Here is an 18,561-nt window from a genome sequence, read left to right on the forward strand (position 1 = left end):
TTGTTCCATTTTGACTTTGAGAAAGCATTCAATAAAGTATTATGTATTATTTACACCGGAGTGTTTCCCACTGTGAAAGGTCAAGATGTCTTCTGTAAAACAGGCCCACAGCCGTATCCACAGTGTCAGTCAAGTAGAAAGTAGAAAAATCCAACTCAGCATGCAGCGAATTTAATACGATTAAAGAAGGAGAATATTACACCGGTGTAGTAAATAATCAGGAACGTTTTATTTTGGACTATAATTGGCATAACACAGTATCAAGCATAACATGTCATTTCATAGAATCATTTGCTGTACAGGTCTGATTGGACTCAGTAGTGCAGATATTAAACATCTAAGCTAAATGTCATTAATCCATCCAACAGTTGTTAAGATATTTCACTCAAAACCACAAATGTCAACCTCATGGTGGCGCTAGAGGAAAAAGAAGTCATCATCTGGGGACCATGAATGTCTGTTAAAAAGTTCTCAATATTATTTTTTCTGCGTTCAAGCAAGCTCTTTAATTTACTCTGAGAGCAACACGTACAATACACAAGTGATATAAATAACCTGTGCAACAGCAACACTTCATATTTATTTACAATGTGAACAACCATTCAGTCGACTATCTTATTTTAGTTTATGAAGTTTTCTTTTATGTTTCTCTTATTTATTATACCTTTACTGTCTTATCTATTATACTTATCTATTATATTGATTTGTTTTTTACTGATATCTCTTGTTAGTGGGACTAATAAAGGATTATCTTTTCTCATCTCTTTCATCGGCCCGGTGGCCTGGAGCTCGCAGTGTTGTGTTTTGTGTGGACTCAATTGGTTTACACAATGACCATTAATTAACTTCTAGACCGACGTGCGTCACTGATCCAAAATGTTTTAATGTTGATGTATTGTTGCGATTTAAACTCTTCTAGCTGAGCTCCAGGAGCAAATAAAAAGAAAGGACATATCAAGTCCAGTCACAAACCCTGGTGACTGAAACATGTGTGACATCTGAATATCATCTCTGTGTAATTCCAAACAAAGTGAGAAATGAACGACCTTTTTGTTAATGTAATAACTCCCTCATGGACTCTGTGGCTTTTTGACTGTTGAGTAGAGAGGATCCTCTGAAGAAGGACTCTGTCCCACCTTCACAGTAGAATACTCACAGGCGGAGGACGAGGGTCTGGTGATCAGTGCCTCACCACCAGGTTCACCAGGGCAGCTTTGAAAGTTGATGGTAGAGTAAAGCAGCGAGGCAGAGGGGTTTGTGGGAAAGTTGGCGCTGACATAAATGGTGTTCATTTCCTGTCCTGAGTCTGGTTTCTGAGGCCGCTCCTGGATCTCTTCATAGATGTATTCCTTCCAGAGAAGAATGAAAATAGAGTTAATACAGATACTAATCTTATGTTTTGTTATCAACGGTTAGTAGTTGGAAACATCAGCGCAGCTTTAAACAAAGCCAGGAGTAAGTGATTCCAAATGTGTTTCTAATAAAATAAATAATAAGAGACAGTGTCCCTGTGACACAGCAGCTTCTGATATCATCTCACTTTTCACAGTTTAACATACAGATCTGTAAAGTTCACTTTCCTAAATCAAATTATAACTAAACATGAAATGTTTGCGTTATTATATTTCTGTGTTGTGAAAACAAGATCAATTCAGCAGGCCTGCATGAGATATAATAACGAGCATGAATAAACTGTACCATTAATATTGAAATAATAACTAATTAATAATTCATTTTAGAATGTTCCCATATAAACTGTCTCATAAAAATGACGGGTGCTCAATTCATAATTGAACGAAACCACTTGTTTCTGCTCTATTCCTCTCCGTTAAGGTTATTGTTGGCCAGTGAATTAATGTGTTAGGCTTCTGATCATATTGAGCTCTGAGGTTTATTTTCTGTGCCTTCACTTCTGAAGTGAGTGGGTGCGTTTGTGCTTTGTCTCATAGTTGAGCTTCACATTGCAGCTTTTAATAATCACGAGTCTCAGAACATATGAGACATACTGGTTTGAACTGTCTGTGTGAATAATGTACATAGAAAGAGTCTGTCCATTCTAGGTTAAAGTCTCTGGTCTCTCTTTGCACGTTTCTGTTTTTGCAAAACTTCATGTGAAGTAACGTAATATGATTTACAACACATTGAATTGGTCGATGTGCTTCCTGTAACACTGAATAAGTACCGTAAAGGACAGAAAAGCTGCGCTGGTTAAAATTATACCGCTGAGTAAAAATGTAATATTTCTCAACTATCCATCAGCTGTAGGTCCAGGTCCTGATACGACGGTTCTGGGTCCAGACCCGGAGCGCAGTCTGCCTGTTAGTGACCTCTGATAGACATCACATAGTAACATATTTATGGTTGTAGCTCCTAAACAGTGGGTTTATGATCATTTCTCACCTGGTAAAAGTACAATTCTATATATGGAACTTCTATATATGGATTCTGTGACTCTAAATCCCCAAACTTCTTTCTTGTTCTTGAGTGTCTGGCATCGTTGGGGTAAGAGTAATCTAACTATTGGTGAAATATGAATACCAGCGATACAGAACAACCACACACACACCAATAGATTCATACACCAACCTCTTTGATGTGCTGCACTGCTGCTGCATTTCTTTTGTTTTTTGAGCGTCCTATCAGAAACAACAAAACAGAGATTAACAAGCTGAAGGACATAAAGATAATTCATTTCTCCCTTTTCATCAGTTGTCTCTCCGTCTACGTTAACAACCAGCTAGAAAGCTAGAAAACAAATCTTCTAAACATAGAACTAGTAAAGCCTGGAATGTCTCTTCTAGACATCACGTGTACAGGAAGAGATGTCGATATTGTGCTTTTGTGTGTGACGTATGAGCATGTTGGTAACAACCGTCTTACGTCTGTAGATAAGGATCACAACAGGAACACACAGCAGCAGAACGACCACACAGACGATCACAGTAATGAGGACCGGAGGGCCTCCTGCAGAAAACATCCAGCATTCAAACTCAGTCAACACACGTCCTTATGTTCAAGAGTTTAAGAGGAACTTTACAGAATATCTTCTTAAGAAGGTTAAAGATATCAAACGTGTCTCACCTCCACTCCCAGCAGGAGAGACGGGTACTGGGGGTGTTGTTGGTTGGACTGAAAGCAAAGAAACGTGTTTAAAGTTGTCCATGAAAGCAGACAAAGTAACGTCTCATCAAAAGAAAGAAAATTAACTTAATAAAATTTGGCGAGAAAAGAAGAATTTTCTTAATTCAATATTTTGTGAAAAAAAACAACCTTTTTTTTTTACCTTGATGGGTTTGTTAATAAATGTTCACGTGGTAAAACAATGATCAGAGATCTAAAAGTTATTTTTGCTCCTTTTTTTCTTTTGTGCTGATCTGATCTGATCTGTGAGTTTTATGATCTGTTGCATCATTACTTTTGGGGAAATGTGTTTATTCACTTTCTGACAGACATTAAAAACACGTATAACTGAGTTATCTTCATGTCATATGATATATATTCAGTAATGAAGAACAACTGAAGCCATCCTGTCACGCTTGCCTCCCTAAGTTACCCTCCTACAATCTGAACCAGGGTCAGATAACATTTATTAAATGAAATAACCCGACTCACCGACAGTCATCGTGAATCTCTGGAAGAATGGGTCGCTGAGTGTGTCATCAGTGCTTTCTGCTCCACACCAGTACGTCCCAGTGTCCTCACTGGTTATGTTTCTCACTGTTATGGTGATATTTGTATTGTCTTTGTCGTCATTCATGGTAAACCTGTTGTTGTATATCCGTGTGGTGCTTACTACACGTTCACATTGAGATGGATCTTCTCCCTTACAGATGAATTTATTTGTAGGAGCATTCTCTGGGTATCGACACCAGTATGTGAAATTCTGTCCAATTGTTGGAGACCTTTTGAAGTTAGTAATATCTGTAGGCAGACAGACAGTAGTTGTGTTTAACTACATACATCAGAGAGACCTTTATTATATGTGTGAGTAAATCAAACGTGTCAGATGTGAGCTCCTGACCTTCAACCTTCAGTTCTATTCTTCTGAGAGCAGTTCGGATACTTCCGTCCTCTGCTTCCAGTCCACACCAGTAGACACCAGCATGCTGTGAGGACACTTTACTGGTGGACATGTTGAAGCTGCTCCATTTTAACCTCTGAGGAGACTTTGTTGGTAAAATGTCCTCACAGATTTTACCGTTGACTTTGCAGAAGAACTTGACTCTGGAGTCTTTTGTTGTGTTGCCACATGAGATGGTGGTCTTAGCTGTTCTGTACGTAGTTTTCAAAGGTTTCTGGCAGTTCTCATCTGAAAATGAAAAATAAAAGTAAAACATGCAGAATGTAAGTAAGTAGACTTCATTTCTAAAGTTCCTTTCAGAATCAGAACTACAGAACTACAAAGTGCAAACCACAGAATTCAGATAGAATTTAAAGTAGTGGTTAAAAAGAGAAAAATGAATCAACATGTAATAAAAACAAATTAGACAATGGTACTAAACTTTACATTTCTGATATCTGAGGTGTTTTATGACTAAATCTGTGACCAACAGCCTTTAGCTTGACGTGTTTCCTAAAAATATGGTTTATGAAAATCTGATTTATAAATATGCTTTGAGTTGTTACATTTATGGTAATTTGTTTTATTCATGTTTTCTCAATCAAAACGTTTGACCAAAGTATAAATATGAGATTATTAAAACATCACAATAATAGTCTCTTACCAACTTTCAGTTTCAGTTGCTTGATGTCTTTTTTGTTTGAGTTTTGGTCAAATCCACAGCGATAAATCCCAGAGTCCTTTTGTTGAAGTTGGTTGATGGTCACCTTGAGTTCTTTATTTGTTGTGTCATGGTACAGAAAATATGCGTCTTTGTTTTCCCAAACATCCTTCTTATCACTTCGTATGATTGTTCCTTTTGGTCCAAATACATCAATTCTATCTGTCTCAAATGTTCCAGGATATTTGCAGGTGAATGTAAGCCATCCACCTTTGCACCCCTTCACTGCAGAAAAGGCCTCACAACCTGCAGATCAGACAAAGACAAAAGTTCACATCATGTCAGACACTGAAACGACTCAGAGCTCCTTCAGACGTCTGTCAGGAGAACGTAGATGTAGATGTATGAAGATGAGCTCAGCTCTGACATCAACTGTAACGTCTGTGTGAACTCTGTTTAGGACTTCTTTCTTCTTATATATTACAGTAACACTGTGGACAACTATCCTTAACTAGAGACAACTTTTAAAACTGGAGCTTTCTCTAATCAATATTTAATATAAACAATGGATCACATGACTACAAGCAGATGAGAGGACTCATTAGTTTTTAAACCAGCAGTTCTCCTCAACTCCACACATGGTTTTATAATCTCTCTCCACAGTGGTTTTGGTTTTACTTCTATTTTACTGTCGTTTCTCCTCACTGCTCATCCGGATCGTTTCAGGACATAAACTGTGTTCTCCACTGACTCCAGTCTAGCGTTTCACAGCCAAATGGATTTTTCCCAAACACTGAGCTCAACAGGGCTGAGGCGATTCTTTGATGTTACCGACGTCATGGTTTTAAAAAACCTGCGCCGTTCAGAGGCCAACACGTAGCGGATTAAACTGGAACTTCTCCAGACTTTTCAGTGATCAAATGTTAGTGTCTCATAATTATCAGTATGATGCAGATTCTATGAGTGATATCCATCATTTACAAACATGGGTCTCATAGATTCATATTCACATAAATAAGAAAGAATCTACACAGCATGGCACCTGGTGTTTTTTAATCACTTGTATTAACTGTATTTTCTGTCTATCGCTGCTCCAACTGCTGCAATGGTTTCGTTTTTACAGCTATTTGGTCTTTTGAACATACTGACATTGTTTTCTGATCTTAAAACGACAAAAAAAAGTGTGACTTTCACTTCTGCTTTTGTTTCTTTTTTTAAGATTTTTTTAAGATAAAATGTCTTAATTCTTTATCAATGTTAGCAACACATCATGTTTTGTCAAACTAAATTAAACATGAGAATCATCATGCAAAGGATTTTTGTCCTGAACAGGTTTTTGGTAACATCAACTTTAAAACCTTTGTTCAGATCGCTGTGCATTTACACCACGTACAACCTTTTATTAACAGACTACAGGTTGTATCACTGCTGAGCTGGAGGATTCAGCCACAGTGAGCATTAAATGAGTATTAAATGAGTATTAAATGAGCATTAAATGAGTATTAAATGAGTATTAAATGAGTATTAAATGAGCATTAAATGAGTATTAAATGAGTATTAAATGAGCATTAAATGAGCATTAAATGAGTATTAAATGAGTATTAAATGAGCATTAAATGATCATTAAATTAGCATTAAATGAGGCAGACTGCGTTTTAAGCTCGTGGGTTTTGGTTTGTGACCCGGTGCTGCAGTAACAATGCTAGTGGAGCTTAAAACCACAACATACAGGATGTATTGAAACTGTTTCATTTCTTCTAACGGTTATCTATCAGTATTAAATGGGCATTAAATGAGCATTAAATGAGCATTAAATGAGCATTAAATGAGTATTAAATGAGCATTTAGTGAGCATTAAATGAGCATTATATTTGCATTAAATGAGCATTAAATGAGTATTAAATAAGCATTAAATGAGTATTAAAATAGTATTAAATGAGCATTAAATTTGCATTAAATGATCATTAAATTAGCATTAAATGAGCATTAAATTAGCATTAAATGATCATTAAATTAGCATTAAATGAGTATTAAATGAGCATTAAATGAGTATTAAAATAGTATTAAATGAGCATTAAATTTGCATTAAATGAGTATTAAATGAGCATTAAATTAGTATTAAATGAGCATTAAATTAGCATTAAATGAGCATTAAATGAGGCAGACTGCGTTTTAAGCTCGTGGGTTTTGGTTTGTGACCCGGTGCTGCAGTAACAATGCTAGTGGAGCTTAAAACCACAACATACAGGATGTATTGAAACTGTTTCATTTCTTCTAACGGTTATCTATCAGTACATTATATCAGGATCAGACAGTGGTAATGGTTTTACCTGAAACCAGTGAGAGGATGAGCAGGAGAGAGTTCCTCATGGTGTTGATCTTGAAGGCTGAAATCATCACTGAGACTTTTCTCACTGCAACTCCTGTTTCTGTTTTTTTGTTCCTCTTTTCATCTGTTGATCTTCAGCGTCTGCTCTGCACAGACGTGTTTCCGGAGATAACGTTTTACGTTTCTTGAAAACTTACCCTTCTTTCTTCTGTTGAGTTTTCTCATTTTCCTGTTGTCTCTGAGGGTTTGTATGATTACAGCATTAACCATATCAGCCCCAATAAAATGTCTTAATTCTTTATCAATGTTAGCAACACATCATGTTTTGTCAAACTAAATTAAACATGAGAATCATCATGCAAAGGATTTTTGTCCTGAACAGGTTTTTGGTAACATCAACTTTAAAACCTTTGTTCAGATCGCTGTGCATTTATTTATTTATTAAATTAGCATTAAATGAGTATTAAAATAGTATTAAATGAGCATTAAATGAGTATTAAATGAGTATTAAATGAGCATTAAATGAGTATTAAATGAGTATTAAATGAGTATTAAATGAGCATTAAATGAGTATTAAATGAGCATTAAATGAGTATTAAAATAGTATTAAATGAGCATTAAATGAACATTAAATGAGTATTAAATGAACATTCAATGAGTATTAAATGATCATTAAATGAGCATTAAATGAGTATTAAATGAGCATTAAATGAGCATTAAATTAGTATTAAATGAGCATTAAATGAGCATTAAATGAACATTAAATGAGTATTAAATGAGCATTAAATGAATATTAAATAAGCATTAAATGAGTATTAAATTTGCATTAAATGCATTAAATGAGTATTAAATGATCATTAAATTAGCATTAAATGAGCATTAAATTAGCATTAAATGAGTATTAAATGAGCATTAAATGAGTATTAAAATAGTATTAAATGAGCATTAAATTAGCATTAAATGAGGCAGACTGCGTTTTAAGCTTGTGGGTTTTGGTTTGTGACCCGGTGCTGCAGTAACAATGCTAGTGGAGCTTAAAACCACAACATACAGGATGTATTGAAACTGTTTCATTTCTTCTAACGGTTATCTATCAGTACATTATATCAGGATCAGACAGTGGTAATGGTTTTACCTGAAACCAGTGAGAGGATGAGCAGGAGAGAGTTCCTCATGGTGTTGATCTTGAAGGCTGAAATCATCACTGAGACTTTTCTCACTGCGACTCCTGTTTCTGTTTTTTTGTTCCTCTTTTCATCTGTTGATCTTCAGCATCTGCTCTGCTCTGACGTTTTCTCATTTTCCTGTTGTCTCTGAGGTTTTGTATAATTACAGCATTAACCATATCAGCCCCAGCCGCTCACACACGAACCGATCAGTCCGTCTCACTGTCAATCAAACGGATCAACAGCCCCGCTGGTCATGAACAAAATCAAATTGGATGCATATTGTTCAACTGCAGCAATCCAAGCAACATTAGAGCTCTGGTCCATTCTGACTAATACTAATGTTAAACTAGGTATTTATTGTTGGGCTGGTTCAGTGAACTATGAACATTCTAGGTGTTGACCTTTGACCCCCCATGAAGTCAGAAAGCTTAGTGAAAGCTAGATGGCAGCGTAGGGGAAACGTTCCTTCCTTCACTGGTTTGTGTGTGTATGTGTGTGTGTGTGTGTGTGTGTGTGTGTGTGTGTGTGTGTGTGTGTGTGTGTGTGTGTGTGTGTGTGTGTGTGTGTGTGTGTGTGTGTGTGTGTGTGTGTGTGTGTGTGTGTGTGTGTGTGTGTGTGTGTATCTATCTATATATCTATCATTTAAAAATGTAGAAACCCTAAAAGCATGAAGTTAATAATAAACCTACAGTAGGTTGAGCCTGAAGTCTTCAGAGAAGAGGCTGTTGTTTACAGCTAATATGTAATTAAAAATGATTTTCTGTCTTTTATAGCTTTTTGATTTAAATTGATTTTTTTTTCGTTAGAAACTCATTATTTCCACTTTCCTGAATTATTGTAACATTTTCTGGTTAATACATGTCTTCATTTGCTCATTGTTTTTATGTGCCAACTATTTTTATTCTTTTGTAATAATTGTTTTTATTTGTTAAACAATGAGTTGTATGAGTTACAAGATGAAGACGACACTTGATGCAAAAGAAAACCTTATTTAATATCACTATAAAAATACAGAATGAAAAGTTATGAACAAGAAAAGTGAAACAATGCATGTTAATAAAAAAGGACGTTTTTAAATGATGAAACAAATAGATGTTGCATAACACAGTTCACATGGTGTAAACTATACAATATATAAGTTCCATCCGTCTGAGGCTGAACTCTGAGTATTGATCAGAGGTGTTGATCCAGCTCTCTGGTTCTTATCCAGGTGCTAGTCTGACATGTTGTATTGAACTGGTTACTTGGTTTGAATCAGCGCAGACGCCCCGTGACTTCACCTTGAGTCAAACAAAGTGAACGATGTAATGAGTCCTGAAGTCTGAGGCCTGGTTTGAATTAAAGAACATCCCATAAAAAATGAAGAGGAAACTGTGGGGATTTGTCTCAGAGCTGCTGTGGGTTGTTGACAGTGGAGTAGAAAGGGTCTTCAGGAAGTCTGGATGGATGATTGACAGTTGAGTAGGCGGGAACTCTGCCGTCCTCCTCCACGGTAGAATATGTGTCACCAGCAGCTTCAGCGGAGCCGTTGGGGAAGTTGGCGGTGGAGTAATCCTGCCAGGCAGAGAGGATTGTGGGAGCGTTGGCAGTGACATAGATTGTTTTAAGTGCAGTTCCTGAGCCGGGCTTCTGGGGGCGCTCTTGTATCTCCTCATAGGCCCGATCCTTCCAGAGCAGAAGGACAAACACAGGATGAATAGTATGCAGTCGTTAGCATAAGCATCAACCAGAAGGGCAGACGTTGTAGCATGCTGAAATGAGCATTTAGCTCCAAAGCAGAGCTGCTAGCGTGGCTGTTGGCTCCGTTTTCATGACCTGAACTTTGTGTATCTCTAGAAATGAGCTTGATATTGTCGTGACAAGTTGGCTTTACTGATGTTATGTGATTGGACGTCAGTAAAGATGTTTTCTTATTCCTATTATAAAAGGCTACAAAACTGCTTTCAGGCCTTTTCAGACATAGGATACGTAGCTGGCTTCAGATCAGTGGTGTTACAGGCCGCCTTCAATGTCATTCAGTGATCCATACGTAAGCAGCTTATTATACATCATTAAAACTACTAATGACAAGATTGTTTCAACACATAAAAGTACAATCTGTTATTTCCTCATCATTTTAATTGTGTGTTTTTATTAAGAATAATAACACTATAAATGTCTATATATTGTGGATCCTTGTAGACCAGCTGCTATAATGAAACAACAAAGGGATCTGTATCTGACATTATGGATCATCAATGATTGATAATTAGTCTTTGTCTTTAATATCATTCATGTAAAGTACATTGTTGTTCATTACATCCACACTCAGTACAACCATTCACACTAGCATGTACACCAACCTCGTTGTTCTGATCTCTGTTTCTTGTGTTGCTTGAACGCTGTGATCCTGTCAGAGAAAAATGAGACAATGAAAGAAAGAAAGTGGATGAATGTCACCAAACAAATCCGTCTGATTCAAACAGTTAGTTTCAGGTCAGAAAACAGGAGCTTCTGTACATCTGAGGAAAGAACTGACACAGTGACACCTGACAATGCTTGTTTTCACTTCATCTCACGTCATGACCTGACCAATGTGTTTCACTAGAACTTATCAAAACATCAGGTTACAGACACAAAGAAGATAGTCTGGACCTTTTTATTATTTTATCTATTGATTATTTAGGAATCAGTGATTTCCAGCCTCTTTATTTCCTGTAAGAAAAAAGCGTGTAAGTGTTTCAAGGAATGTCTTACGTTTGTAGCCAAGAACCAAAATAAGCAGAAGCACCAGTAAAGCCACAGAGACAACCACAGGAATGATGATGGTTAACCTGGAGCCACCTACAGCCGACAAAACACACAACAAAAGAAGAAGCTGCGTCATTTAAGGTTTTCAGTTGTTTGAACATCTTCCTCTTCCTCCTCCTTCAGTACAAACGTTCTCACCGTCTCTCTTAGTGAACGTGGTTGATGCAACGGAAGATGTAGTAACTGGTTGACGTGATGTTGATGGGGTAACAGAGGGTGTAGATGTATTTGGAGGCACTGAAAATAGATAGAATAGATTACAGATCTATAGTAGCAAAGTATGGAAAACAAGAAACACAATTTGACAAACAAAAAAACAAAAAAAAAAGTAAAGTTAAGCTGCGATCATCTGAGACTGTGACCGACTTGTCAGGGTTTCATATAAACATGAACCAACGTGACTGAGTTTTGGAGCCATCAATGTTCTTCTTCAAATAATATGATGGCTTTGATTTTGTTCTACTGTCTGTTTCCATTCTGGAGGAAATTTGATGCCTGAGACTGAACAGAGCAACAGCGCACATGATTCTCCTCTTAATTAATAACATAGCTTAATAAGATGACCTATGAGTTGATCCGTAGCTTTTACTTTGATGCTAGCCAACATAATAGCAGAAGTTTGGTATTTCCAAAAAGTGAATAAAGCATGATACAATCTTTTGAATCAAACGGTATCTTACTCTACAACAGGAAGCAGCAGTATCTTTAACCTGCCACAGGTGAACATCACCATCCATCAGTAAGTCTCCTACAGTCTCACTCAATGACTCACTCAATGACTCACTCAATGACTCACTCCCTCATTCAGGTTCATCTAATATCTTTATCTGGATCAGTTGTGAGCCTGTGTGGAGATCATGCGCTCTGTCGTGTGTGTCCGTCTGTCTGTCCACAGATCTGCTGGACCTATCAGATGATATTTTCTGTGCTGTTTTATGACTGTTTACTCAAAGACCTGTTGCAGTGATTAACTTTTTTTAAAAACCTACTTAACTGACTGTTGCATAGCGTCACTGACTGCTGACTCCTCACTCCTCAAACAGCCTTTCTGGCAGTCGGCTAGGCTAAAAACAAGCTTTACCTCGTCTGCTACGGGCCACATTTTGTTGTGGCATCTGCAGATTACAAACACTAATAAAATACACCAATCCTTTTGGAAAATGCTTCTTTGTCAATAACAAATAAAATAAAAAACTATACTGTAGAATAACAGAATCCTTGCACTTTCTTACAGAGGAACTGCACAGTAAATAGTCGTTTTTTTGCTCTGCAGACATAATCACACAAATTGTTGTTGGTAGATAATACAGGTGATTTTCACAACAATACCAAGCTGATTGTAAAACCTTTTTCTTCTTAGAATCAGCTTGAATGTAATTCTTGGATTTAAAAGTTCAGTTCAGCTGAATTCTCTCTCCTCCAAGTGACGTAAAATACACAACTCTCTGTGATACGTTTGTACCAGACTTACAAAGTACTTTAACAAAGGGCATGACAGACAGTATTAGAAAAATACTTCTTACCACTCTCTTCCATCTCCTCACTGGAGACAGATGTTGATGTGTCTTCAGATGTTTCGTCAGATGCACTTCCCAAAGTTGGCACCTTCAACTTCTTTGATGAAGATCCTGATAATTCTATTAGTTTTGTCATGGAACACAGAATACTTGCTGTTGTTTTGCCACACATTCACTTGAATGCTTTGTATGACAATGTCTTTGCCCTTAACTACATCATCACTCTCATAAACGTTTGTTTCAGGGTATTTGCAGGTACAATAAACCCATCCGTCTCTGCATCCCTTAGCATCAGGTGTATTCTCTCTTTTTTTGTTGATATAGTTTTAGCCAGAAGTTACCACAGTGTCTTTTTACTTGCTACCACCAGGAGCATTCATAGAAAAAGCTACGAAATATAAGTAGTTTTGTTGTCCAAACAAGTTTTTTTGTCCAAACAAGTTTTTTTCCTGTGAAGAAGGAAGTTTATTTTGAAAAGACTAAATGCATGAAACAAGCGTAAATTCACCCGTGTTGCGTGACTTTAGTAGGAAAACGGACTAACTTTTCGTAAGATATCATAAGAACTGTTATGAGGAGTTGCCGCATGTTGAAATATATGTGACTTCAAGATGTTATATAAATATCTGAATATTACGATTTTGTATTTTTTTCGATTGTGAAAAAGAACAAAAACTGTTGCTGGTTCACCAAAGGATCAATGCTCTAATCGAATCTGTGTTATAAATGAATAAAAGGAGATAAAAACCGATGTTCAAATGAAAACATAGCACACTGTGTTCTGACTGTAGCTTCGGCTTCGTGTATCAAAGTTGTTGTATTATGTTGCATTACAGTCATGGAAGTGTACGGTAGTACAGTATCATTCTATTGCACGGTACTACTTTACTGTAGTACAGTATTACAGTAGAGTTTATTACAATTTTATACTATTATTATTATTTTATACTCATATTGATGACAGTAAAGCACATGAACAAAAGTTATGTTAGATCAAACTGAACCACAGGTCAGTTATTAGAGGGGCTCCTACACATAATTCATGTGCACCACACATTTTTCACAGCGTCTTTTAGCGCCTTAATAATACATTTTAAGAGGTAAACTTCTCCGTCCCTTCTTTATGCTCCTGTCCTGCATGAACAACGTGTAAAATGCCTCTCAATGCAAAGCTCTAATGTTTGCAGTGCTTCCACGTGGAAATGTCCGGGTTCAAGTTCAATCCATGCTCTCGTCGGTTTAAGACCTCCAGACAACTCGGAGGTCCCAAGTTTAAATTTCCAACTTCTGACCTTCATACGTTCCACGTGTCTGTCTGTCACTAACTGATGGCTCTTTGTTAAGTGTCATTTTGAACGTTTTCCAAAATATCTTTTGTGCAGAGATAAGTTTTCTGAGATTGTTTACTGTAGCCAGCTACGTATTAAAATGGAGACTACTTTGACACCAATTTACAAGCAGAACAGATTTTACTGTATGATAGTATTTATAAGTATATATATATATTTATAGTATATCATTTAGATTAAATACATCACATGTATATTTATGTTGCCTTTGTAGTGACGTCAGACAACTTATTCTTTGTGAACAAGTCTTCGGTTAATGTTTAATTATACTTTTTCAGGTCAAACATGACATATCTGTTGAAGAGTTTAATTATATTCATTCATCAGGTATGAGTGAGGGTTTTACCTGCCATCAGTGGGAGGATGAGTAGAAGAAAGCTCCTCATGATGCAGAGATCCTCTGTCAGCGGGTGATTTCAGTTTCCTCTGAAGTGTTTGTCTCCACTGTCGGTCCGTCTCAGGCGTGTTTTTTGAATTCCTGTCATATATTAAGTCAAAACCTCTCGCCCCCACCCTTCTGTCCATCCTTCCTCTATTTTTTTTATTCTTCTCATTTAACCCTTCCTCATTGCTTCTTGCATTATCACTAAACAGGAACTAAGAAAGACGGATAGAGAGGAAGGAAAACACACTTTGGATTAATAGGAAGTCACACGACACAATAGTGTCTGACATAGTACATTATTAGTACAATATTAATACAGATTGATCTTCATTTGCCTTTGATTAAATCAGTTCTTCATCTTAAATCTGCTCAGATCTTAAATGCAAAAACCAGTGACTGGGTAAATAGTTTATGAATCCATAAAGGGAAAGTTTGAGCGTCAATATCAGGAGATATGTGCTCGATATGAACAGTTACTATGGAAATGAAAGTGATGATGAAACATGTACATTACATTACAGTCATTTAGCAGACGCTTTTATCCAAAGCGACTTACAGGAAGTGTATTCAACATAGGTATTCAAGAGAACTACTAGTCACCAGAAGTCATCAGTGCATCTCCTTTCTTAAACAAGCATCTTAAAGCATAAACCAGAGCAAAAGTATAGTGCAGAGGCAAATTACTACGAAAACAATAATTGCAACAGACTAATACGAATACAATAAGTGCTACAAACTACTACGAATAGGATAAGTGCAGTAAACTAATATGAATACAATAAGTGCTGAATACAATAAGTGCTACGAGGAAGGCTCAGGGTAGTACTTCTTTATCAGTAGTACTTCTTTATCAGGTAGTACTTCTTTATCAGTAGTACTTCTTTATCAGGTAGTACTTCTTTATCAGGTAGTACTTCTTTATCAGGTAGTACTTCTTTATCAGGTACTTCTTTATCAGTAGTACTTCTTTATCAGTACTTCTTTATCTTACTTTATCAGGTAGTACTTCTTTATCAGGTAGTACTTCTTTATCAGGTAGTACTTCTTTATCAGTAGTACTTCTTTATCAGGTAGTACTTCTTTATCAGGTAGTACTTCTTTATCAGGTAGTACTTCTTTATCAGGTAGTACTTCTTTATCAGGTAGTACTTCTTTATCAGGTAGTACTTCTTTATCAGGTAGTACTTCTTGAAGAGGTGAGGTTAAAGATGGGCAGTGACTCTGCTGTCCTGAGGTCAGTGGGGAGTTCATTCCTCCACTGAGGGGTCAGGACAGGAAGAAGCTGTGACCGGGTGGATCGGCTGCAGGGACCTCTGAGCGACGGGGCAACAGACCCCGAGGCAGCAGAGAGGAGTGGTGGGGGGGTGTAGGGCTTGACCAAGGCCTGGAGACATGTACATTACATCGTAGATATCCCACAAATGATTTCATATGTTATTCACGTAATCCTGAACGGGCTCGTATAAAGACAACACAGAAACACTCATAGTTGATGGGTCCAATAAACACAACTCTCTGGTGGAGTAGACGGCTGTTTGTTCCTCGTGTGACATGAGAAGTCAACGCTGATTTATTTGTCAGGTAACTTGTGTACTTCAGTAACATAACTTCTGTAGCTATTTTAACCCAAACCACCATCTTTTCCTCAACCTAGCTAAGTAGTTTTGTTGCCTCAAGCTAACTAAGTTGTTTCTTGTGAAGATGGAAGTTTATTTAGCAGAGACTGTTTTCATGTAACGAGTGGAAATTGACGTGTTGCTGGACTTTTGTAGGAAAATGCAAGATGTCATACGAACCGTTGTATGAGGAAATGTGCAGCCTTACAAACTATATAAAACCAGCAGGATGTGACTCATTGAAGTTCCTGTCAACAACACAAAACCACAAGAAACTGCTGCCAATGAGCTGGTTTCTAATACTTTAATAGCTTTTTAATTTATTTGATTAGAATGGATTAATAAACACTTTGAAATGGATTATTATTATGTAATATTGTCTCTATCGCCTGTTGGAGTAGCACGTGTTGTCCAGCTGTTCCCAACGACTCAGCAGTGTAACGTGTTTGTCATTTTACCATTAATGGGCATGTCAGTGGAGGGATGTACAGGAGACAGTGGAGGATGACATGCAGAAAAAGTCCCTGTCTGAGGCGGTTAAATGTGTCCAAACGCAGAAGTCTATATTTGTTCCGTCTCATGAGGTAATTCTGACGCAGTTGCCACACTGGTACTGCAGAAAAACACAGGACGCACACCGAGCCAGATGCTTTCCATTCAATTACATCACTAAAGAAATGGCTGAAATAGTTGAATGTCACAAGCACTCATCAAATGTCTCTTAATATTTTCAGAAAGTGATCCGTCACGTCCACTGACTTTAAAACCTTGTGATGAGATGTTTTAGTAAATTATTTTATATCCTGTGATATGACTTCACTGCAGCCTTGGACCTGCAGTCGGAGCTCCGGAGGGAGGAGGAGAGCTCAGCTCCCGGCAGCAGCAGCGTCTCCTCCTCCTCCTCCTCCTCCTCCTCCTCCTCCTTCAGGAGCAGAGCTTCTCCCCTCTGGGAGTCAACACTGACGCCACACTGCTGGAGACCCAGGCCGTATTGCTGGCCCCGCTGGAGGGAAGGGAGGCACAGGAGAACCAGAACCAGGACTGAGAGGAACAGACTGTCAGACCCTGCTGCAGTAAAATGAGAGGTTTTCTAAAGGGACTCTGGTGAAGGAACACTACCACTGTAGTCCACAGGGACCGCCAGAATCAACACAAAATGAAAGTTCCTCGTAGTAGCTTTAAATTACAGATTTCGCGACTGCACTGCCCATCTGCAGCAGTCGGGGCCTCACGTCTGTGAACCAGCTGTCAATAACGAGCCATGGCAGTCGTCTATCAATCAATGCTAAATCTGTGCTTGTCCTGAGACGATCTGAAGTCAATATGGGGAAGCTAGAATGTTGAATTACAGGACGGGTTGAGAAATGTTCCCTTTAGACATTCAGGTACTGAGCCACTTCCAATTCCACCAACAACAGCAGAGTGTGTGAAATGTGAAGCAGGGTGTTACTGGAGTAAAACCAGTGTGTGAAGGAGCAGCAGAGAGTCCTCTCCCTGACCTCCACACACACCGTCAGACTGTTCAAACCATCGTTCACAGCCGATAACGCTGGTCATTTGTCCTGACCGCCTCTCTGGGTCTCACCACGCCCCTCTTCTCTGGACCCTGATGTGTTTTGGCCGGTGCCGTGGGGGTTTATGGAGTCTGATAACGTTTGTCGTGTGCTCCAAGTGAAACATGGAACAATGACTGTGTGTTTATGGTTTATGAGTTCTGATGGCGATCGGGCCGGACTGCCAGCCAATCTGGAAAGAAAACACAGATAAGATAGAGATTTTTATAGCTCTGCTCAAACACACACATGCAGAGCTGATTGGTGTTTATAAAGACTCTGGCTGAGATTCATGGTGATTTATTAGTTATTTACAACCTGCTGGTGGGAAGAACATTTACAAGTTAAAGCTGAAGTCTCTGCTCGAGTGATGAACTGCAGACTTTAAAGAGCAAAGCAACATGGGATTGTTGAAGTGGATTTCTTCTTTCTTATACCACGTTATCACCTGGCATTGATCGATTATAGGTTCAGGTGGAAATGCATCACGGTGTCTAGTTTAGATGGTTTGTCTCTGGACACATAAACTGACTCTCAGTTCATCGTAGAGTCCAGTCACATCAGCATTTACTACCATCTGCATGACTCAACAGTTACCAAGTTTCCAGCAGAAACTATTTAGTGACGATGCAGAAGAGAATTTGACTTCTGTACCCCAGATCATTTAAAGGTGCAATGCGTAAGATGTGTCCAGACTTTTAGTTAAAACATCCAATAAATGAACTAACACATCACAGGAATGTGAAGACGTTACAGTGTTATCTACTGAAATGCTAACCAGCTAGCCCCATCCTGCTCTGTCCTGTAATACCACTTGTAACCTGGAGAGGCGATATATATTCACCGTTCACTCTGAAAGTGGAATAGTAGTTTAACTATTGACATTTTGAGGCTTAATCAGTTTGCTGATTGGTCCCTCATCCCAGGGTGGCGCCCCGTTATTATTATCTATGTTAATAATCCTATTGATACTAATCATTTTATTATGACCAATATTATCATTTGTATACTTGCTAATGACCAAACCCGCTCCTGCCAGATCCAACTGAACTGAGTTTGTATCTGGGATGACAGTTAGTTTGATGACAGCCGTCTGGTAGCAGTCTGGACCAGTGCAGAACGGATACATATC

General features: G+C 38.0%; 2 protein-coding genes across 3 annotated transcripts; both read right to left on the bottom strand.

Annotated features, from left to right (window-relative positions):
• Positions 1 to 217: 217 nt before the first annotated feature.
• LOC129105933 (polymeric immunoglobulin receptor-like) lies at positions 218 to 8,308 on the bottom strand. The gene is made up of 9 exons (XM_054617210.1): positions 8,186 to 8,308; positions 7,052 to 7,288; positions 4,725 to 5,027; positions 4,022 to 4,309; positions 3,613 to 3,921; positions 3,082 to 3,129; positions 2,881 to 2,964; positions 2,587 to 2,636; positions 218 to 1,349 (listed from the first exon to the last, which is right to left on the bottom strand). Exons 2-9 carry the CDS (start codon positions 7,116 to 7,118, stop codon positions 1,071 to 1,073), a joined length of 1,428 nt encoding a protein of 475 aa, XP_054473185.1. The 5' UTR covers positions 7,119 to 7,288; positions 8,186 to 8,308; the 3' UTR covers positions 218 to 1,070.
• Positions 8,309 to 9,257: 949 nt separating this feature from the next.
• On the bottom strand, positions 9,258 to 14,320 carry LOC129106160 (uncharacterized). Of its 2 annotated transcripts, XM_054617503.1 has the most exons (6): positions 14,222 to 14,320; positions 12,533 to 12,646; positions 11,148 to 11,246; positions 10,956 to 11,042; positions 10,562 to 10,608; positions 9,258 to 9,884 (listed from the first exon to the last, which is right to left on the bottom strand). In XM_054617503.1, exons 1-6 carry the CDS (start codon positions 14,259 to 14,261, stop codon positions 9,606 to 9,608), a joined length of 666 nt encoding a protein of 221 aa, XP_054473478.1. In that variant the 5' UTR covers positions 14,262 to 14,320; the 3' UTR covers positions 9,258 to 9,605. The 2 variants fall into 2 exon arrangements, with proteins under 2 accessions (XP_054473478.1, XP_054473477.1); XM_054617502.1 differs by lacking the exon at positions 14,222 to 14,320 and having other exon boundaries at positions 12,533 to 12,888.
• Positions 14,321 to 18,561: the final 4,241 nt, after the last annotated feature.

This window comes from Anoplopoma fimbria, chromosome 17 (assembly GCF_027596085.1).
Source record: "Anoplopoma fimbria isolate UVic2021 breed Golden Eagle Sablefish chromosome 17, Afim_UVic_2022, whole genome shotgun sequence".
NCBI lineage: Eukaryota > Metazoa > Chordata > Actinopteri > Perciformes > Anoplopomatidae > Anoplopoma > Anoplopoma fimbria.

Bases quoted from the DNA above. Each gene is read 5' to 3' on its own strand.
- LOC129105933 (XM_054617210.1), bottom strand. From the start codon at position 7,118: ATGATTTCAGCCTTCAAGATCAACACCATGAGGAACTCTCTCCTGCTC. The intron at 4,310-4,724 runs GTAAGAGACTAT...TTTCATTTTCAG, and splicing joins GCAACTGAAACTGAAAGTTG to ATGAGAACTGCCAGAAACCT. The intron at 1,350-2,586 runs GTTGGTGTATGA...CTTCTCTGGAAG, and splicing joins CAGTGCAGCACATCAAAGAG to GAATACATCTATGAAGAGAT.
- LOC129106160 (XM_054617502.1), bottom strand. From the start codon at position 12,698: ATGTGTGGCAAAACAACAGCAAGTATTCTGTGTTCCATGACAAAACTA. The intron at 11,247-12,532 runs GTAAGAAGTATT...ATCTATTTTCAG, and splicing joins TGAGGAGATGGAAGAGAGTG to TGCCTCCAAATACATCTACA. The intron at 10,609-10,955 runs GTAAGACATTCC...TTTCTCTGACAG, and splicing joins TTTGGTTCTTGGCTACAAAC to GATCACAGCGTTCAAGCAAC.